The sequence below is a fragment of the Musca domestica genome, unplaced genomic scaffold (assembly GCF_030504385.1).
Source record: "Musca domestica strain aabys unplaced genomic scaffold, Musca_domestica.polishedcontigs.V.1.1 79, whole genome shotgun sequence".
NCBI classification, from domain to species: domain Eukaryota; kingdom Metazoa; phylum Arthropoda; class Insecta; order Diptera; family Muscidae; genus Musca; species Musca domestica.
In genome coordinates, this window is record NW_026712406.1 from 2160553 (window position 1) to 2184544 (window position 23992).

General features: G+C 34.1%; 1 protein-coding gene across 3 annotated transcripts in view; it reads right to left on the reverse strand.

The window, feature by feature from the left end:
- LOC101893452 (tyrosine-protein phosphatase 99A) overlaps positions 1-23992 on the reverse strand; it is a 606223-nt gene that overhangs the window by 26950 nt on the left and 555281 nt on the right. For all 3 annotated transcript variants that reach the window (XM_059130728.1, XM_059130726.1, XM_059130727.1), the window contains 3 exons: positions 20422-20619; positions 13315-13595; positions 7756-7872 (listed from right to left, as the gene is read on the reverse strand). In XM_059130728.1, coding sequence (XP_058986711.1) covers positions 7756-7872; positions 13315-13595; positions 20422-20619 — 596 coding nt within the window. The remainder of the gene's footprint in view (positions 1-7755; positions 7873-13314; positions 13596-20421; positions 20620-23992) is intronic.

Below are 23992 nucleotides of genomic sequence, written 5' to 3' on the forward strand. Positions count from 1 at the left end.
ATAATACCAAATTGTAGATTTCAAGGATTATCTGCTCATCCAAAGCAAAATTGTATCAAACGTAGTAATATTTAGTACTCTTCGTGCAATTGTAGTACACATTTCCAAATGACATATTTATCACAAATCTACCACCAACAGGGACCCCAAGATAAAGTTCCAAATTTCCGTTAACACTAAACCGAACTATTCCAAATTTAGTACCATTTAGTACCTCACTTAGTACACACTTCCAAAACCACCTTCATATATCCAACTTTAATTCTGATATAAAATTTAAAGTTTATACCTTTATCGGGTCACATAATACCAAATAGTACCACTTTAGAACATTTCCTGAATTGAAAGCTCGAATAACCCTTTGGTGTGTCAATCCTACACTCCATCAAATTTTTCAAATTTCCCAGTTCCAGCTCCATCGGTTCATCACCATTCCAATTTGTACCAAATTTAATAGCATTTACTATACACATAATACGAAATTCAAAAGCTTCCTGCATAGCCCAAATCTACACTCCCACGGTAATACCAATACCAAGTTATAAGATTACACCACTGTTGGTTCGCCCAAATAAAAATTGTAATTTATTTAGTACATTTTAGCACAAATTTCCAAAAAATTCCTACACTCCGACAATAATGTTATATTCAAATTTCACGATACCAGCTCTATTGGTCCAGTCAAATCCAAATTGTACCAAATTTAGTGCCTTTAGTAAACTTAAGTACAAATGTTGATAATTACCTATTTTTGAAATTTCAGGATTCCATATCTACCGGTTCACCTAAAATTTAAATTGTACCAAATTTAGTACCATTTGGCACACATAAGTTCGATGCAATAGCAATCATATTTCCAAATTTCAGGATTCGAACTCAATTGATTCCCCCAAAATTTAAATTGTATTAAATTTAGTACGAAATCCCAAAACTACCTACATTCCTCAGTTCTAGAATACAATAATAGTATAATTTATAAATTTCAAAATCCCAGCTCTATCGGTTCACCCAAATCGAATTTGTACTAAAGATAGTACTATTTAGTACATTTCTTGCATATAGGTACGCATTTTGAAAACTTCCCCCATATCCCAATTCTGCATACCGACAGTAATGATAATTTTAAATTTCAAGATTCCAGCTCTATGCGTTCCTCCAAATTCAAATTGTAATAAATTTTGAACCATGTAGTACTTTTTGTGCACATAAGTACACACGTTCAAAACTACCTCCTCCCATCGACTCTACTCCTTAACCTTGATTCTCATTCCAAATTTCTAAAAGTTCACATGATACGAAATTGTACTAAATGTAGTACATTTTAGTACTTTTCGTACACTTATAGTGCGAATTTCCAAAAACCCTTTGGTACATCTATCATACACTCCAACAGTGACCCTCATTTCAAATTGAAGATGTCTAGCTCCACTGCTTCTTTAAATACAAACGGTACCATATTTAGTATAATTAAATACTTTTCGTACCGTTCTACTACAAATTTCCGAAAAACCCAGGCTTATCTGAACCCTTGGGACCAAGAACACAACCCAAATTTTCAAGATTCTAGCTTCCGTTTCTAGCTGTTTCGTCTGAGCATCAATGAATCGTTAAGTCAGTCACTCAACTACTTTACTCTTTTGTTAGTTTAGCCATATTGAGCCCCTTTAAAGTTTCCGAAACTCTTAGGTTCTTGTACCTAACCGAATCTTTAGATGTGACCGTAGCTCTTGGATTCCTCATGCCTTATATAGACCTTAAGTTGCCCAAAGCTCTTTGGTTCTCGCAAATAAATCAGTTTTTAAGTCCCTTTATATTTGAAACCGCTTTAACCCCTTGGGTATCCATTGCGAGGTGGAGTGACAGTTTTATGAGTTTTTTTCATAAGTTGATCGGTTCATAATTAAAATAAACATGTCTATGTAATTCTCTGCTGATATTAATGTTTTTGCGCACCTTAATTTCGCTTAATTGGTTCTTCTTTTATTTTTCTCTTTAATTTATTTGCTTTCATATTAAAATTCCTTGGAAGCAGTAAATTAAATTTTTTCTCCCTCCCCAACTGCGAAGTCCAAGTCAAACACTGAAGTGTCTACTTTAAATGACCATAAACATTAAGGTTAAGCCACAAATGTCCTATTGTGTGACAGAGTGCAAATTACTTTTTCCTAGAGAAAAAAAACGACAACAAGGATACAACACAACAATGTCCTTGCGGTGGTGGCAAACAAATGCCAAGTAACATGTTTAAGAACTGACAACGTAAAACGATGATGAAAACAATAAATGCTTTTCAGATAATGAATGTATTTTCTATTAAGGTGTGTTGGGGGGCGTATTTACAAAAAAAAACTAGTGTCATTTAAATTGTTTGTTATTAAAAAATACTTCCTACAGGGGAATAAGGATAAGGATTTTATGATAGTTTTGATTATTCAAAATGTTGACCCTTTGTGGGCGAGGTACCAGAAGGAATTGTTCGATCTCCACTATCTTTTTAACAGATCTTCTGTTGATAGAAATATTGAGATTAGCCTAGTCTAAAAGGGATCAGGTGTTAATTTCGCGTTTTATGAGCGAAATTTATGTTGACCTTTTGTGGGGGAGGTACCAGAAGGAGTGCGCTGATATATATCTTCACAGCAGATCTTGTGTTAGTAGGAATAATGGGATGTGTGAAATATGAAAATAACCGGATGCTCGGATTTTATGATCGTTTTGATAATTTAAAATTTTGAGGTTTCAGAAGGAATGACCCGATCTCTACCATCTTTATAACCGATCTTGTGTTTATAGACATATTGAGATGTGGCATGTGTGAATGGAATCGGATATTAATTTCGCGTTTTATGAGTTTCATGGATAATTAAAAATTGTGATTCTTTGTGTGGGAGGTACTAGAAGGAGTGGGTTGATATATTCCATCTTCACAGTAGATCTTGTTTAGTAGAAATAATGGGATGTGTGAAATATGATAAGAACCTTACGCTTATTTCGGATTTTATGATCGTTTTGATTATTCACCGATATTGTCCATTTTCGCACCTGACCTAGCACTGATGCAAATATTGGGATTTACAAAGTAGGAGCAAAATCGGATTATCCTTTCTCTTTGTGTGCAGTAAAATATTTTTTTTTGGAAAATGTCACCTTTTTTGGGGGAGTTACCTGAAGGAGTGGATATATATTGCCCATCTCCAAACTTGATCTAAGTTTGATAATAATGTTACGATGTACTAAGTGTGGACCAAATCGGATACTGCCTTGGAGAGTTATCGTGCGCAAATAAATTTGTGGGGGGAGGTACCTTATGGAGTAGGCCGATATTGCTCATCTTCGAACTTGATCTAAGTTTTATAATAATGTTACGATGTACCAAGTTGGGACCAAATCGGATACTCTGTTTGAGAGTTATCATGCACACCAACCAGACGGACGGACGGACGGTCATCGCTAGATCGCCTCCTGAAACGGATTTGGTGTAAAGAGAGAGTAAAGAGACCTGGGGTCTAAAACAGTTATTTCGATAAGGCACGTTTTGATCGTAACAAGTGATATCTACCCCCTCTAACCATATGACTGAGGGTATAAAAAAGGAATTTCGGTAGAAAAACTAGTCGAGTTGTGTTCCTGCGTAACAATGAGGTTCAAAAGAAATATTCATCAAAAGGAACGATCGGAGCTATATGCAACTCTCTCGGTTATTGAGTTCCTTTATTTCACCTAGTTCCATTAGTTCCTCTCTACTCATGGTAGAGGAATACAGGTAGACTGTCAAACCAATTTTAGAATTGAAAATTTAGAATGAAAAATTATTCAAATAATAATCCCCGATTGACGTCGTATAAGAAAACATCTAAAAACCCTACTTATATTTCAAAAACATTTTAACATTTTTGACACATCAATGTTCCCAAGCATTGATGCACCTACCTGTATTCTTCTACCATGCTCCCTGTTATTAAATTCACAACCTTTGTGATTCTCCCATTACTTTTTGTATATTTTGATTGGCCTTAAGGATTGTTGAGTATTTTTTTTAAGAATTTATATCAACCTTTTATTGATTTTCCGTTATAAGCTTTCTTTTCATAATTAAAATGGGACAAACAAACTCTTCAAAAGTTTTATATAGCCTTAAGAAAATGCCTTTTTCCTATTCTCGCTGAGACTTCCTTAGACCTCGTTGTTTGAACTCATTTGCACTAATTTTTTAAAACACCCCCTCCAAAAGAAAACTGAAAAGAAAATATATATCCTCAGTCTATTATGAAGTTGATTTATTTCCGGTCTACATATCCTTATCATTTTGAAGAAACTAAAAATGACGAATTACAAAAAGAAAAAAAAAAACTTGTCCATCAAAATGGCCCAAGGAATGAGTACACAAAAACTGAAGCTCTATCAAATGAAAATGATAAAAAGAATTTATCTTCTCTCTGATGATGAGAAAAAAACGAAGTCGAAGGAAATGACTTAAGGGGTTTTTACTGACATTTGCCATGACAATGCAGGAAATGTCAGTAATGCCAGAGAGAAACATTTGCCAAGTTTTTTTCTGAGTTAATTTTACTTAGCAGTGAAATGAAGAGAAAAAAACATATCTCTCAACTTGTTTTTTTTCAGTAAATTTACTAATATGCGGATATTTATGTCTTCTGAATGCAAGGGCGAACAGAGTTTTGAAATTTGTTTTTTGTTCTTGTTCGCAAGTGCTACAATGCCGATTTTGAAGCCAATTTACTGTGAATATTTAATTCCTGGTGAGTTTTTTTTTTTACTGTTGTTGTTGTGACTGCCTTCCATATTATCATAGTTATGACAGTTGCATAACATTGGCTTGCTGCCAAGAGAGTATTTTTTGCATATTCATAGTTTTAATTGCAACTTATATTCCATCCATTCATTTATTACAAGAATTTCTGAAACCAATGCCAATGTCTGTGGGAATAATTTAGAATAAGAAACCGCAAACAATATTATTTACTTTCATCTATGTTTGTTTAAATTAAGCATAAAGTTCGATAAACTTGCAAGTCGTACTTATTTTCGTTTGTGGTAGAAATGTCAACTACACCTAGAAAAAACTAGGAAGCTATACACCGTTAGAAATATCGATGTACATAAACATAAATTCCTTCATTTTTTGCAGAGATTCGGTGGAATGTTTTGGTCATATTGAATACACATTTTTTAAAAAAAATATTCTTTAATAAATCCACCTCTAGAAGGCTCTTTAAAAAATATTCTTTAATAAATCCACGTCTAGAATGCTCTTTAAAAAATATTCTTTGAAAAATTCACGTCTAGAATGCTCTTCAAAAAATATTCTTTAAAAATCCACGTCGAGAAGGCTCTTTAAAAAATATTCTTTAAAAAATTCACGTCTAGAAGGCTCTTTAAAAAATATTCTTTAAAAATTCAAGTCTAGAAGGCTCTTCAAAAAATATTCTTTAAAAAATCCACGTCTGGAAGGCTCTTCAAAAAATAATCTTTAAAAAATTCACGTCTAGAAGGCTCTTCAAAAAATAATCTTTAAAAAAATCCACGTCTAGAAGGCTCTTCAAAAAATAATCTTTAAAAAATCCACGTCTAGAAGGCTCTTCAAAAAATATTTTTTAAAAAATCCACGTCTAGAAAAATATTGTTTAAAAAATCCACGTCTAGAAGGCTCTTCAAAAAATAATCTTTAAAAAATCCACGTCTAGAAAAATATTCTTTAAAAAATCCACGTCTAGAAGGCTCTTCAAAAAATATTTTTTAAAAAATCCACGTCTAGAAGGCTCTTCAAAAAATATTATTTAAAAAATTCACGTCTAGAAGGCTCTTCAAAAAATATTTTTTAAAAAATCCACGTCTAGAAGGCTCTTCAAAAATATTATTTAAAAAATTCACGTCTAGAAGGCTCTTCAAAAAATATTTTTTAAAAAATCCACGTCTAGAAGGCTCTTCAAACAAATATTATTTAAAAAATTCACGTCTAGAAGGCTCTTCAAAAAATATTATTTAAAAAATCCACGTCTAGAAGGCTCTTCAAAAAATATTATTTAAAAAATCCACGTCTAGAAGGCTCTTCAAAAAATATTATTTAAAAAATCCCGTCTAGAAGGATCTTCAAAAAATATTATTTAAAAAATCCACGTCTAGAAGGCTCTTCAAAAAATATTATTTAAAAAATCCACGTCTAGAAGGATCTTCAAAAATATTATTTAAAAAATCCACGTCTAGAAGGCTCTTCAAAAAATATTATTTAAAAAATCCACGTCCTCTTCAAAAATATTATTTAAAAAATCCACGTCTCTTCAAAAAAATATTATTTAAAAAATCCACGTCTAGAAGGCTCTTCAAAAAATATTATTTAAAAAAATCCACGTCTAGAAGGCTCTTCAAAAAAATATTATTTAAAAAATCCACGTCTAGAAGGCTCTTCAAAAAATATTATTTAAAAAATCCACGTCTAGAAGGCTCTTCAAAAAATATTATTTAAAAAATCCACGTCTAGAAGGCTCTTCAAAAAATATTATTTAAAAAATCCAGTCTAGAAGGCTCTTCAAAAAATAGTATTTAAAAAATCCACGTCTAGAAGGCTCTTCAAAAAATATTATTTAAAAAATCCACGTCTAGAAGGCTCTTCAAAAAATATTTTTTTAAAAAATCCACGTCTAGAAGGCTCTTCAAAAAATATTATTTAAAAAATCCACGTCTAGAAGGCTCTTCAAAAAATATTATTTAAAAAACCCACGTCTAGAAGGCTCTTCAAACAATATTATTTAAAAAATTCACGTCTAGAAGGCTCTTCAAAAAATATTATTTAAAAAAATCCAAGTCTAGAAGGCTCTTCAAAAATATTATTTAAAAAATCCACGTCTAGAAGGCTCTTCAAAAAATATTATTTAAAAAATCCACGTCTAGAAGGATCTTCAAAAAATATTATTTAAAAAATCCACGTCTAGAAGGCTCTTCAAAAATATTATTTAAAAAATCCACGTCTAGAATGCTCTTCAAAAAATATTCTTTAAAAAATCCACGTCTAGAAGGCTCTTCAAAAATATTCTTTAAAAAATCCACGTCTAGAAGGCTCATCAAAAAATATTCTTTAAAAAATCCACGTCTAGAAGGCTCTTCAAAAAATATTCTTTAAAAAATCCACGTCTAGAAGGCTCTTCAAAATACGTTCTTTAATAAAATTACGCCTAGAAGGCTCTTTAAAAAAATCAACGTCTAGAAGGCTCTTCAAAACTCCTTGTGTGAATTTTCGTGCTTAAAATCATCAAAATACCGAATATCGGGGGGTACCGTCATATGGCTATACGTCTTAGAATTTTACGCTGATCAAAAAATTATTATTTCGATGAGTTACAAACGAAATGACAAACTTAATATTGTTTGGCCCAAGGATGAACCCTATTAAAATTGGCGATGATTGGATCAGATTTAGGTATAACTCCCATATACAGGTTGAGATAAAAAAACTGTAACAAGGTCAAACGCCATCATTTTTAAATTCTTTTTTTTTTTTTAATTTTATGGAATGAAAGCTAAAAATATCGGAAATAGCATCAACTTTTAGAATAAGTTTGGATTAGTTGGATTAATTGGTCACCTTTGGCACGAATTATGGCCTTCAAACGGCCAATGAAGGCCTTAACCTTTTAAATTTAAATTTATCTCCATTCTCTACACAAATACTTTTTATATGTATTGTTTTTAACACACTAATATATTTTTTCCTTAAAAAAAAACAACAATTCCTCTTACCTTACGTCCTTCCGAAAATTTGCCCAAAATAATTTTCTTTGGAACAATCACGCTGTAGGTGGCTGCGGCAACTTTAACTTCGTACAGCTGGTACATGGTAAGATTTTGTATAATCATCTGGAAAGATATTAGCAAAACAAGAAGTAAGATTCAAATCAAAATTTGTAAAAAAAAAACTATTATTTAGAATAAATATATGAAACGGAAACATATCATGAATATTACATAAATTTCCGGTTACTTTGTTTCATGTTTGTATTGAAAAAACAAGAAATAAAGAAACAGAAAAAACGAAAAATATTTAAATATTTGCAACAGTACACAGAATTTGTTTCCCCAATAAAAAAAAAAAACACATACAAATATATGAAGGGTTTTATTTTACATTTCTGTGCATGTGTGTGTGTGAGTGAGGGATTCTGTGTGTCGGTGCGTTTGTTTTTATTTTATTTCAATACCAACAAATATTGCATCAAATTTTATTTGAATATGTGCTAACGATCGAAAACAAACTTTGATTATGATTTTGATGCTTTGTTGGTATTGTTGTTGAGGCTGATGTTGGTGTTGTTGTTGCCGTTGTTGCCTTCACAGTCATCAGTTATATTTTTCCATTCCGGAAAGGATAAACTTTATATCGCAGGCTTTTAAATGTTTTCACAGTCGAACGGAAAAATGTTTATGTGTGCACATTGACGTTTGTAAACGCCAACAATATATCAAATATGTATGGGATTTGGGTGTGTGTCCGTGTGTGTGTGTGTTTATGTATTTTTTATATATTTTTATGGAATCGGCATACACACATCAATATGTGCATATCTGTATCTCCGCCGATTCATATTCTTTGCCGATTCATGCATATTCATGTTGCCAAAAATGCTCTGATTAATTTGAGAGCATTGCGATTCGCGTTACACACACACAAACACTCATTTCTATATGCATATGTGTTTTATTATTTTAAATACATTTGGTCGAGATTTCAAATTTCAAAAAAAAAAAAAAAAAAAAAAAAAATAGAATGTGAAGAGCTTTTCTTGTATGAGAAGAGTTGTTTAGCGGAAATCGATTTGGAATTGAATGGTAAAAATTTTACAATTTGTAAATTGAATGAATGTTCCATAAAAATATAGAAGAATAAAATCAAGCTTGAGGAGTAGAGTCGATGTAAGGAGGTAGTTTTGGAAGTGTATACTTATGTATACGAAAGTACTAAACGGTACTAAATTAAGTACAATTTGAATTTGGAGGAACGGATGGATCTGGAATACTGAAAATTCAAATTAACATCACTAGCGGAGTGTAGGATTGGGATATGGAGGAGGTTTTCGAAATTTTCTACTCATGTGCACGAAAAGTACTAAATTTGGTGTTAAATTTGGTACAATTTCGATTTGGGTGAACCGATAGAGCTGGAATTCTGAAATTTAGAAATGAGATTACTATTGCATTTTAGGACTGTGGTATGTGGATAATTTTGAAAATTCGTACTTATGTGTACTGAATTAAATTTGGTGCAAATTGGAATTGTGGTGAACCTGAAACTGTATGATTGAGGTATTTAGGTAGGTTTGGACATTTGGAGTAGGATTAGGATATGTAGGAAGTTTGGGAAATGCGTACTTATGGGTACTAAATTTGGTACAATTGGGATATGTGTGAGCTGGAATCTTAAAATGTAATATTAATTTAATATTAATTATTACGAATAGTACTAAATGATATTACATTTGGTATTGGGTAAAGGGATAGAGCTGCAATCCTCAAATTTGATATTGAGGTTTTTATCGGTATCTGGAATTGAGATATGGAGGAGACTCTGCAGAACACATTTGCAAAGTCTAATTGTACGAAAAGTTCTAAATGGTACTATAGTTGGTATTGGGTGAAGCGATAGAGATAAAAATCTGATATTTGATTTTAGGATCACTGATGGTGTCTGTGTTTGAGATTTAGCGGCATTTTAAAATGCATTCTATATTTGTTCCCAAAATACAAAGTGGTACTAAATTTTGTCTTGGGTGAATAAATTGTGCTGTTATACACAACTTTGACACTGAGGTCTCTGTTGATATCTGGTATTGAGATATGAAGGTGGTTTTGGAAGTAGTACATATTGTACGAAAAGTACAATCTGGTACTATTTCGCTATTGGGTAAAGAGAGAGAGCAGACAACCTGAAATTTGATTGGTGTCTGTGGTTGAGAAAAGGAGGTGCCGTTGGGTGTTGGGATAGAAATGGAATTCTGGAATTTGCTATCGAGCTCATTGTTGGTGCCTAGGGTGGTTTTTAATAAGTAACTGTATAAAAAGAATGGTAATGCATCTGTGACTTGGTCTTAGGATACAGCTGTTGTTGGTTTTTTGGGTTTACATATGGAGACGTTGAAATATTCTTGGACAAAAAAAAAATGGATGTGGGTCCATTCTGCAATGATTTTACTACCATTCCCCTCGGTCAACATTAAAATTAACAATTTTGAACGACTTTTTGGTGTAAAAGATAAGAATAATCCTATTATTCTTTTCAAAAATGAAAAATTTTAATAATGACTTCTAAAACCTGGAAAGTCTTTAAACTGAATGCGAAGTATGAAGTTATGATTAGAAAATTTTATCAAAAATAAAAAATATGCATTTGTAGCACTAAAATGGCCTAACACGAGCTCTTGGAACGAATAACTCCCTCGAATTTGTACAAAGAGTAAAACTCACTGGCATTGGAGAGGGGGCGCTCCTGGGAGAAGAAAAAAATCAAGCAAACCCAATTTTTCCATGTTGCTCGTATAGGAGTGAGTATGTTCATCTCGTTTTTGAGTGGGAGCAACATTTGTTCGAAATCGAGCTGATTCTACTCTTAGCGAGCTCTCTTTTAGGGTTTGCCATACCGTTGTTGTTTTTCTATGTATGTGAGTTTTTTTTTCTGTACAAAAATCTTTTCTTTATTTAAAAATACTTTCACACTCATGGCAACACCTCACAAACAACATGTATGCCAATCTTGTTGTAAGATATACTATTTTTTCCACTGCCATGCAGTAGACTCAACAACAAAGTTTCTATGCCAGCAATAGTTTTTTTCTCTTAGTTTTCAACATTTCAGCAAAATTATTTTCTATATTAGATTTTTGTAACTAAAAACTTTTTCCTCTGCCAATATAGAGAGGGAGAGAAAAAATGAGGAGAGATGAAACCCCAAAAATTGGCAAAAATATGAAAATATTTTTGGAAACTATATTCCAATATAGAAATATAAACAAAGTTTTGGCAGTTTTTTAAAGCTATGATGCACACATACATCCACGTCAGCAGAAATGCCGTTCCTGTGGGGGTAGTGTGGAGTGGGTTGGATACTTCTGCTTGCGATCCTCTGCTCACATATGTAATTTCTATCGTGGAAACAGGAAATTTTCTAGCAACAAAATCCTAAAACTTAACACCTATTCTCGGTATTGCAAACAATTTTGTGTCGGTTTTGTGAACAGCAGAAAATTTCAGTTTTCAATTTTCATTAGCTATTTTTTTTTTCTAAACGTTGCCAGTATGGTCCGGGCAGCAAAAACTTAGCTGTGAATGTGTTTTGTAACGATTTCATTATTCGGCTTTTTTTAATTGTTGGGAAAAAGTTGTTGGATTTTCACAGATTGAAGTTGTAACATTGATACAGTATCAATTTAATAAATTAATTGATGAATATTTTATTAAAAATATATATAAATTTGAATCACTTTTCATCTCAATGGAACGCTTTTGAAAAAGGTTGGAAATAAAAAACAAAGAAGAGAAAGGTTCTCAATGTATTCATCAACTGGAGCGAACCGAATTACTCAAGAGAGTATGAATTCACAGTAAGAGAATAACAATAATAAACTGAGAGAAAGATAAACAGAAATAAGAAAGCAGCAGACGTGGGAGTATAAATTGAGTGATGAACATTTATTTTTAATTAAAATAATTAAAAAAAAAATTATTAAAAAGATTTAAAATAAAAAATATTTGAAACTGTTTTGAAATTAATGGGAACAAGTAAAATAGTATCAGTCGGTATTGTCGACAGATGTATACCCCCAGCCTTGAGTTATAATTATTCAAATTGTTTACCCTTTATGGGGGAGGTTCCAAAGCAGTTGGCCAATATTGATCAATTCGTATCTGACCTTAGACTGATATAAATAGTAAAACGTGCCAGATTTGGACTATATCGACTACTTCCTATACTTTATATCAGATAAGATCAATTTTTTTGGAAAATGTGGATATATGCGTGACTGTTACCTAGTGGAATGAAGTATTCCATTTTCTACTTCATCGAATACAGATAAAATTATTGATATGGACAAAATTTGAAAGAAATCGAACAGTTATATCCAATTTTAAGCGAGATTATAAATTTTGTTAAATCACATATTCATATAAGATTTCTAGCCGCCTAGTCACCAGATGGAGTGGACCAATATATTCCATCTTCACACCAGGCCATAAGTTAATAAAAATATTGTGATATGTGTAATTTAAAGACAATCGGGCTCTTACATTACATTTTATAAGAATTATAATTATTCAAAATCTTGAACCTTTGTGTAGGAGGTATTGGATAGAGTGTACCGATGTTGCCCATTTTCGCACCTATCTCAGAACTCATGCAAATATTAGGATATGCAAAGTTGGAGCAAAATCGTATTATCCTTTCTCTTTTTGTGCTGCAAATTATTTTCTTTGAAAATTTCTACCTTTTGTGTGAAAGGTACCACAAGGAGTAGACCAATATTGCCCATCTCCGAACTCGAATTAAGTTTGACAATAATATTGCGATGTACAAAGTTTGGATCAAACCAGATACTCCCTTCGAGAGTTATCGTGGGCACTAGCCAGACGCACGGGCGGACGGACATCGCTAGATCGACTCCAAATGTCCTGAAACGGATTTGGCCCAAAAATACCTAGGGTTTAATACCGATATTTCGAGGCATGATTATGGCCGTATTAAATGATATATACTCTCTGTAACCATATGGCTGGGGGTATTAAAAGAGGTTGAAAGTAAAAATGGGAAAAGTTCTCAATTCATTCATCGACTGTAGCTGAGAATGTTGCGAAATTTCAAAATTGCTTCTACATTTATAAATAAACAATAAAAGAACGAAAAACTGAGAAAATATAGCAAATTAGAAAGCAATACTTAGTTTTACCAACGGGGATTTGTGGGAAGGTGGCAGAATTAGTAGCCTGATATATTCAAGCTTTTATTTTCATTCGAGTTTTGATCAGATCATGGACCCCATTACATTTTTATGAAAGATTTTTTAATAATTTGGAATCGACCAAATCAAAGTCTATTTTCGATTTATTTATGATTGACAATTATTCAGAAAATTTATTGTGTGTGAATTTAAAAAATGTGTTTTAAGGACTCAATCGAACCCATCATCGAAAAAAGAAAATAAATAAACGTTGCAATTTATTTAAACATTAAAACAATAATAACTCATTTTCATTTTCAAATGAAAAACACACACACAATTAAAAAACACACTTAATTCCAAAAAGGACACTCACCGCCGTCTCCAATTCCTTGGCAGATGCATTTATCCGTATGTCACGATGCGTATCCTGACCCATAATTTTCGTTTTAATTATGTAGAAATCAATATTATTGTAAAATTCCAACGGACGTTTCCAGCGTATCGTTAATGAGTCCTGCGAGTGACATGTCAAATTGACAATAATTGGAGCACTTGGCACTCCGACATCGGTGCGCTGAACAATTATGTCCGAAGATTCACCTTCGTTCTTGGTAGTGAAAGCATTCACTTTGATGCGATACTCGGTGAAGGGTTCTGGAAAAGAGTAAGAGTGGGTGGAAATTGATTAATAAAGAAAAAGTATTAAAAATTATTTAAAAAAAAACAAGTGGTACAATTTAATACATTCGAAAAAAATATTGTTTGTCCTCTTCTCGCATAAGGACAATTTTGTCGAGTTAACATTGGCACCATTGGGGAAGCTAATCGAGAGCAAGATTATGACAGAATGGCTTAAAAATTAAAATCAAGTGTATCGGCGTTTTAACAATTAAGATTGCAAAGAATCCTTAATGGAGGAGGCAAGTTCCCCCCTCTTCCACTTTTTTTTGTAATTTTCTGATAAAGATCCTTTGGAATCCTTACCTTACCTTTTAGGTATATAGTATCTTCTGCAATACATGATAACAATACAAGGATTATTTTGATCGAAAATGTTAATCCCTAAGCAAGTGATCGGTACGAGAACTTGGGATTTCCTGTTGTAAAGTGTCAATTTCGAAATATATACTTATATCAAAAGGGATTTCTAGCCTCGAAGTCACCAAAATATTGGAACCCCTTGAAAATAAAAAAATATGGTCATTAATTCGAAAAAGGAAATATTCCGGCATTTTTTTGGCAATTTAATAAAAAAATAAATAAATTTTATAATTCGGAGATGGGCAATATCGGTCTACTCCTTCTGGTACCTTCCCAATAAAATGTCAACTTTTTAAAAGACAATAATTTACTGCACAGAAAGATACGGGATAATCTGATTTTGCTATAACTTTGCAAATCCTAATATTTGCATTAGTGCTAGGTCAGGTGCGAAAATGGACAAGATTGGTCCACTCCATCAAGTACCTCCCCCACAGAGGATCAAAATTTTGAATGATTTAAACTCTTATCAGACTTGGCACATCTCAATATTTCTATCAACACGAGGCCTGTTACAAAGATGGTAGATATCGGACCATTCCTAAATTTTGAATAACCAAAACGATCGTAAAATCCGAAATAAGCATCCGGTTCACTTCAGATTTCGCTCATCCCATTACCCGTACTAACACAAGATGTTTTGTGATATATCCGCCCACTCCTTCTGGTACCTTCACCACAAAGGATCCAATTTTTAAATATACAGGGTGAGATAAAAAAACTGCAACAAAGTCAATCGCCATAATTTTTAATTCGTTTTTTAATTTTATTGAATGAAAGCAAAAAATGTGGGAAATAACATCAAATTTTAGAATAAGTTTAGATTTGTTCGAATTCGTTACATTTGGCACGAATTATGGCCTTCAAACGGCCAATGAAACCGTCACACGCTGTCCACATGTTGCTCTGCGGTATTTTGGCCCATTCCCGACGAAGCGCTTGCTTGAGGTGATCGACACTTTGGTATTTTTTAGTGCCAACCTTGCTTTCCAAAATACTCTAGACACAAAGATCCAATGGATTGGTATCCGGAGATTTTGGTGGCCATTGTGGGCTGGAAATGAAGTGAGGAACCTCATTTTGTAACCATTCTTGGTTGGCGCGTGCTGAGTGCGAATGTCCAAGGTCTGCGGTCAAAATGTTGCGTGCCCACGGCTTTAATACACACTCCAGAATATTTTCACGATAACATTCGGCATTTTTTCTAGCGGAGAGCGACCATCGGCTGTTATGGCGGCCCACACCATCACCATGGCCGGCGCTTGATTTCTGTTGGCCAACCGAAGGTGCACATTTTCAGCTGACCTCTTTGGCAAGTAAACACGATCATTTTGTTTGTTTACAAACTGCTGGACAACGAATGTTTCCTCATCGGAATAAACCAAATTCGGCAGTTCACCACTTTCGGCCAAGCAAAGCAACTTTTTAGCTCTTTTGAGTCTATTTTCTTTCTGTTGCGGTGTAAGTTCTTGCACTTTTTGGGATTTCAATGGTTTTACCCCGAGCTCATTTTTCAATATTTGCCGAATGGAAAATTGCGATATGTTCAGCTCGATCAAGTCGCTTCTTTACTTTTTGAACCATTTCTGCTGATGTTGCTGTTTTCTTCATTCCACTTCCTTGGAGTCGAGCTACGCTACCAGTATCACGGTAACGAGAGCTGGTACGAGTCACAAAAGATTTAATCACATTTAAATGCTGGAGTGCTCTAACGATAGCCACTTGTGATTTTCCAGCCAAATATAAAGACATCATACTATCACGCTTGAATTCCATCACGAATAATTTTTTTTCTGGAAAATTCTCACCAAAATGCTTTCGTACGGAAGAAAACAGTAACATCAGCAGAAATGGTTCGAAAAGTAAAGAAACGACTTGATCGAAACCCGCGTCGCAGTGGCCGAAAAATGGCTTATGAGCTGAACAAATCGCAATATTCTATTTGGAGCTTGGGGTAAAGCGAAAAATATTATGGAGGGTGTATTAGAGCCTTGGGCACGCAGAACTTGGACATTCCAACAGAACTCAGCACCATCGCACTCAGCACGCGCCACCCAAGAATGGTTACAAAATGAGGTTCTTCGCTTCATTTCCAGCGCACAATGGCCACCAAAATCTCCGGATACCAATATTTTGGAAAGCAAGGTTGTCACTAAAAAATACCAAATTGTCGATCACCTCAAGCAAGTGCTTCGCTGGGAATGGGCCAAAATACCGCAGAGCAACATTCGGGCAGCGTGTGACGTTTTCATTGGCCGTTTGAAGGCCATAATTCATGCCAAAGGTCACCAATTTGAACAAATCTAAACTTGTTCTGAAAGTTGATGCTTTTTCCGACATTTTTTGCTTTCATTCAATAAAATTAAAAAAAAATGTAAAAATTATGGCGTTTTCTTTGTTGCAGTTTTTTTATCCCACCCTGTATATATATCCCTCTAATTTGGAGTCAATGAATCAGAATGCTAAGTTTGTCCAATTATATATTTAATATAAGTATATATTTCGAGAAATTCCAGGTTCAGGGGGTATCTTTATATAAGAACTATGTCAGATTCTGATATAGCTACCATATATAAATCCCTCTAATTTGCAAAGTTTGTTCAATCAGGTTGAATTTTGGATCATAAGATCGATTTTCGACCACAATAGAGTCTCCCATGTTGGAACTAAATTGCTTCAGACACTGCTAAACTCCTATATTTTTCTGTGGATTTTATATTTAACGTTTTTCAAAGTCATAAGTCACTCTATGGCAATGATATTTGGTTAGAGACCACATAGGAGCTGAAAAAAATACCTATGTCAAATTTATTATTCTATTCGATTTTTAGCCGTAATATACATATATATATATATATATATATATATATATATATATATATATATATATATATATATATATATATATATATATATATATATATATATATCATTATTTCCTCTCAGCTTAATATGCATAGTGGTATAGGGTATCATATATTCAGCCCCGCCCGACTTTTCTCCTTTCCTTACTGGTTCTTGTTTAATATTTGTCCTCTACAGAGTTACTTCCATTTATTAACCAATCACCAAAAAATAAATAAATCTCTACCCCCAAATATGTTCCAATATTTGTAAAATTTTCGTTCTCTCTCTCTCCGCTTCACAACCACTGCTCATTAAATATTCCTCAGTTGGCTCGCCTGTTATTCTAAAGTCTCGTTGACTATATAATCAGCTTTTGGAGTTTATTTTTTCCCGTGCTTCACTCTTTTTTTTCCATTGTTTTGTTCAGTTTTTGTGCCGTGGCATTACACTATTTCTCATTATGTAAAATGTTTGCACATTACTGCGCTTCCAAATAAGTTCCGAACCAATCCAGCAATGGTGGCTTGGGTTGGTGGCCATATAACAGCTACAGCTACAACACCAATGTATGCTGACCATGTTAGCTTTTGTAATTTCCACTCTGTTGACTCAATTTTCCATATGTATTTTTATGTTAATCAGCTAAGAGTATTAATTAACATTAAATTTTCATATTTAATAATTATTGCATTGGCAACGAAGCCAAGAGGAGGAGGATGGGGTGGGGTGAGGTGTTGTGAACAACAGCTTCATTGTACAAGACCACCATCAACCCAACCATCCTTAGTAGTTTGCCCGCCAGCTCAACATGACAGAGGCAGTGACCATAACCAGGAGACCAACAAGATTCTGGCCAATGTCCTTGTTAGCGTTGTTGTAGTTGGTGTTGTTTTAATACTCGCAGGGTTGTATTTTGCCTCGTCGCTTGTTTGGCTTAATAATTGCACAGAAATTCTTTGCGGCAATTCGGCCAGGAGTACAAAACCACTGGCCATGCAATGTCACACTGTGGTGGGGCATGGGGGGAGGGAGGTGATGTCAGTATTTGGGGAGTCATCCGCGAATACCGGGATTTTTCTATGGAAATTATGCAACACAAAAGCAACAGCAGACAGGATATTCAGTCAATGACAGTTGGCTGGTGGCGGTGGTATCAGTGACATTGTCATCGGTAGATGGAAATATTTCTCCATTACCACCACTACCCCCGACACCAAATATCGAATAAAGCCATTGTTGTCCATTATTATGCATGTCCATTTATGTATATAACAAAGACAACAACAACCACACCAACAATACGATCTACAGTGAGAGTGCAGTGAGAGTAAAAAGCTTTCACGTTGTATGTACATTATTTGCATGGTTTTTGTTGTTGCTGTTGTATTTTGACAACAATTGGCCACAATGGGTAGTGACAGTAAAAATACTTTGGTCCGAATTAATAACGTTTAATGTGATTGTAATGAAATGTGAAAGGATAATACACCAAGGAGACCACAACAGTGAACAGTTTTATTGGCCGTGGGGTGGTGGTGTTGGAATGGTGAGAAAATCGAGCAACAATTTAAATTAGGGTGACCAGATATTTTTTTAATAAAAATTATGCATTATTTGGTTGGATATAAAAGATCAGGTCAATCAGGCTTTCATAAAATTTTGAGTTTGTTAAAAATACTTTTGATTTTGGAAAAAGATTTTTCTCTTTGCTAATAGTCAGGGGAATTGACATATCTCATCTGGCCACCCTAATATTTTCCCATTTCCACTATAGCCCCACAAAAAATATAAAACAATGTCCTGCAATCGCCACGAAATGTCTTGTCATAAAATAATTAAACAAATGAGATTATTATGACAATAGAGTAAACTTTTAAGTCTTGCTGTGGGAATGGCCTTTCATTGTCGTTCCTTGTCAATGAGCGTTTTCGCTTTTAAACATAAGCCTGTGGATTTTTTTCCAGCGCATAATAATACAATAGGGAGTCTTCTTATAATGTTAATGAAAGTCCATTATGAACATCGTAAAAAATGGAAATTCAATAAATAATATTAAAAAGGAAAAGTTCGCATAACAATTATGTGAACCAGGGGAAAATGGTTCTTATGGGGTATTCCATGGTTTTTTTTTTTGGGGAGTTGAATGTTGGATGATGAACAAACAAGATATGCATTTAAAAATCTAAACCTAAATAATTGAAATCGTATTTATTAACAATTAATTTGATGAATTTACTCAAAGGTGAGCCACAGAAGAAAGTTTTACTCATAACTGAAAGAAAACTTTCCAGAACTAACAAAAGCAAAAAAAAAAAAAAAAAAAATAATAATAATAATAAATAAATAAATCCATATTAGAATTTTAAGACTAAGTATTAGAAATTTTTTAATGTGAACCGATTTCGACAAAATTTTGGATATATAATTGTGGTATTTATACGGTAGAGTTCGAAAATAAAGAAACCCGCGGCGCAGTGGCCGAGAAATGGCTTATTAGCTGAACATATCGCAATATTTCATTTGGCAAATTTTGAAAATGAGCTCGGGGTAAAGCCATTGAAATTCCAAAAAGTGCAAGAACTTACACCGCAACAGAAAGAAAATGGACTCAAAAGAGCTAAAGAGATGCTTCGCTTGGCCGAAAGTGGTGAACTGCCGAATCTGGTTTTCTCCGGTGAGAAAACATTTGTTGTCCAGCAGTTTGTAAATAAACAAAATAATCGCGTTTACTTGCCAAAGAGGTCGGGTGAAAATGTGCACCTTCGGTTGGCCACCAGAACTCAAGCGCCGGCCATGATGATGGTGTGGGCCGCCATAACAGCCGATGGTCGCTCTCCGCTCGTATTAATCGACCGAGGCGTCATAATAATGACCAATATTCTGGAGGGTGTATTAAAGCCATGGGCACACATTCCAACAGGACTCAGCACCATCGCCCTCAGAGCCAAAGAATGGTTACAAAATGAGGTTTCTCGCTTCATTTCTAGCGCACAATTGCCACCAAAATCTCCGGATACCAATCCGTTGGATTATTGTGTCTGGAGTAGTTTGGAAAATAAGCTTGGGACTAAACAATACCAAAGTGCCGATCACCTCAAGCTAGCGCTTCGCCGGGAATGGGCCAAAATACCGCAGAGCAACATTCGGACAGCATGAGACGGTTTCATTGGTCGTTTGAAGGCCATAATTCGTGCCAAAGGTGACCAATTCGAACAAATCTAAACTTGTTCTAAAATTTGATGCTATTTCCGACATTTTTTGCTTTCATTTAATGAAATTAAAAAAAAAAAAATAAAAATATGGAGTTTGATTTTATTGCAATTTTTTATTTCACCCTGTATTGCCGAAGGAAATGTATTAGATGTGGAGCTTGGGTTACTTCGCCATATAAAGCGCCGCCGATGCGCGTGTTCTCCATTTTTAGCTCTATTTTAGTTTTCCAGAAATAATTAGAAAATATCTGTTTTGTCCCACAAATTGTTTCCCCTAGTAGATTCCAAATGTCAGTTACCCCCTTATCTTCAAACCCATTTCTCCGTTGAATATCATTCCCCAAACCCAAAAATTCCAATATTAATATCTCAATACTTACTTAATTTTGGCAGCTCAAAGCGTATGGCCGAATCGGCAGCACTGCGCTTAACAATTTCCACACCCGTTTGATTCTCGTGTATGTGATAGACATGATAGCCGGCAATTGCGCCATTTTGATTTTTTGGCGGATGCCAAGACATGGTTATGCTGGTCGCCGTTACATCGAGGACGGTGAGATTTTGTGGTTTACTTGGCACTGGAAGTAGACGAGAAAAACAAAAACAAACATTAGGTAAATAAATATAACTAGAATTTATGGTTTATAACAAGAAAAAGTTTTACAACATCACGTTTACATAACTGGCTTTTTTTTCGTTTCGTCGTTGAAGAATAACTTTTGATGGCTAGGGAGGAAAAAGAACCACAAAAATGCAAAAAAAAAAAAAACTGGAATTCTAACAAAAATCTGCAACAACCGCATTTCAAAGGATTCCTTTCAATGAAATCCCTTACAAGCGGAAAGCCAAGAAAATATTGAACAACAACTACGGAGGGGGGAGGAGGGGAAAAGCCAGACAAGTCAAAGGATATGACCGAACGGCCATTCCATTCACTGGCACGAAAAGTCAAAGTAGCATTTTGGTTAAGGCTGCAGCAAATTTTGCCAGCTTTGCAGCATATGTCGCTCACAATGTCAATATGTTATGGAAAATAAAAAAAAAACATTGCAAATAGAGAAACAAAAAAATAGCAACCAACCATCGGGATACCTATGAAAGTGGAGAACATATGCAAAAAAGAAGAAGAAAATATTATATTATTATTTCCTTGACGTTGAAAGAACCAGAAATCAAAACTCCTTTGAAAACTTCGAAAGGATAACAAGGATTTCTTAAGAAAAGCAAAGCAAAAACCTTCAATATCTTTTCGGTTTCAAAGTCAAAAGAAGTTCTATAACTGTGTGACTGGCTGACTGACATTAGCCCAGCAAAGTCTAGGAAACGCCCCTTAAGTTTCCTTAAGCCAAGTATTGTATTTCAATACAAAATTCAATTCCTTTCCGTATTTTTTTCTGTTTTTTTTTTTTTTCATTTATACCCGCATCTTAACACTTGCCAACGGTATTGTGGTCGTTTATTCATCTATTTTCCGTTGACTGCTGCCATTGTCTATTTGTTTCAAAAAAATGTAATCGTTTTTTTTTTTGGTATTGTATTTAAGGATTTCTAAAACAAAAGGAATCCTTTAACAAGTTTCGTTGTGTTTTCTTGTTATTTTTGGGCTAAGCGTTGACCTAACCTTCAAAGCCATTTGCAATTCAATGCGTTTCGAAGGAGAATAATATATTCAGTTTAGTTTTTTTTTTTTTGGTTCAAGAGGTTTGAATGTTTTCTTTGTTTTAAAATAGCACTTGATGGAGGAGGCGGGGGTGACTAGAAATGATGTATGGCCCACCTAAGTCATTGTTTGTTGATTCTGACAGTGGTTCATTGCTTCTTGTTTACTTTAACAGCGATATATATGAGAAGTCCTTAAGAATATTTTTACCAAAAAAGTCCTCGGGAATAATTTTTAAGAATCCGGTCGAGAAGTTTGAGCATTGTTTTTTTGATATATTTAGGAGTGGTTCCGACATAGTGGGCTAATATTGTCAATTTCGTATCTGACATAAGTCTGATATTTGTATATTTGGATATGGACTGTATTGGCTATTTCTGTTTTTAATATAGCTCTATCCATTCACATAATACAGATGGTACCATTTTAAGAGTTAAGGACCATTTTAGGACTTTTCGTAACATTAAAGTTCGAATTTGGTACATCTACCCTGTATTTCATCAAGAACTCTCATTTCAAATTTTAGAAGTCTAGCTAATTCTGTTTGTCCAATACAAAGTATTAAATTTTAAGTACGTTTTAGTTCTACTAGTTAATTACGTTTTAGTACAATCCTTTTCGTACGAACTTCCAGAAACCCAGCCTATTCACGGGCCTACACACCAAGACTGGCGCACATGCAAAACTTGAAAATTCTACTTTCGGTGGGTAGTGGGCCGATATTCTTTATTTTCGCACCTGACCTGGCACTGACAAAAATATTGGGACTTGCAAATTTGGAGCAAAATCGAATGATCCTTTCTCTTTATATGAGGTAAATTATTATCTTTGAAAATGGTGATCTTTTGTGGGTGAAGGAGTTGACCAATGTTGCCCATCTCCGGACTCGATCTAGGTTTGACAATAATATTACGATGTACACAAATTGGACGAAATCGGGTACGAGAGTTATCATGAGCATCAGCCAGATAGACAAACGGACACCCCTTAAAGGACTCTAAATGTCCTGAAAGGGATTTGGTCCAAATAGATATAGGGTCTTAAAACCGTTATTTCGACGAAATACGTTTATGGTTGAGGGAAGCAACGTATCCGGCCTAGGTGATCCGAGCCCCCTTCGAAATTAGATTTTTTAGGCTATTTTTCTTGAAAATCAAAAAGAGAGGGCTGATTTCGCCATTTTTGTACCTGATATAAGATTGTAAGTCGAACTTTCTATACCCTCTACAATGTAAAAATTTCCGTATATGGATGATATCCACAATTAACTCCTTTCGCAATTTTTTGATTTTTATGATTAAATAGACCATAAAGATTCGAATGTTATACCCAATCGTCATACAATATCTAAAACGATGGTATGAAGTGCCCTCCCAAGGTTATAGAAGATAGAGGATCAATCTCACACATATTTAGTACTTTTCCTCAAATTATGAAGAATTAGTTTTAAACCTAACATTTAACCATTAATGTCTATGGCTAGGCTTTGCAACATTTCCCTCCTTTTCCACATCATTTTTTTCTCATCATTTACCGCTTTTTTGCATTCCTCTCTCTCTCCCTATATGACATGTTGTATTGCAAATAAAAAAAAAACTCCAATCCCTTCACATCACACGCAATAATATTCACATTCGAACACAACAACCTTAATCCAGCCGCTGTGACAGATGTTAATTTTTGGGCTGAGCCACAAGAGATTTACAACAGTAAAAATTGCCAACTATCACATTGTCAAGTCGGTGATATATCCGGGGCAGAGATTCAAGCAAACAAAACTACAGTGTCAGCCATTTTTTGTTGTTTTTGCTGTTGCTTTACATTGTACGCCCTCAGATTTGAGAGAAAAAAATAACGGTATTCAATACATTGACACAGCAACACATAAAAAGGATTAAAAGCTCAAAAGAGCAAAACAAATGACAAAGGTTTTAGCCTCAGGCCTAAAAACAATAGTAAAAAAGACGAAATAGAAAAATAAAAAAAACAGAAAAAAGAGGACGAAGAAAAAACACGAAAAAAACAATAGCCTGACATATTTTTACTCCATTGCTTTGACAATGTATGGCCAACAAGGAAAAAATAAAAACACAACTAACAATGACAGAAAAAATAAAACAAATCCATTGTAAACGTTTTTCATTCATCATCAGCATCATCTTCATCTTCATCGTCGCCATCATCATCGATTGGGTTACTTTTGATATTTACGTTGTCCTTTTTTGCCTTTCTTTATCTATTTCGTTTGGAAGAACGTTGAAACAAAAGTACTTTGAAATTCCAATAAAACA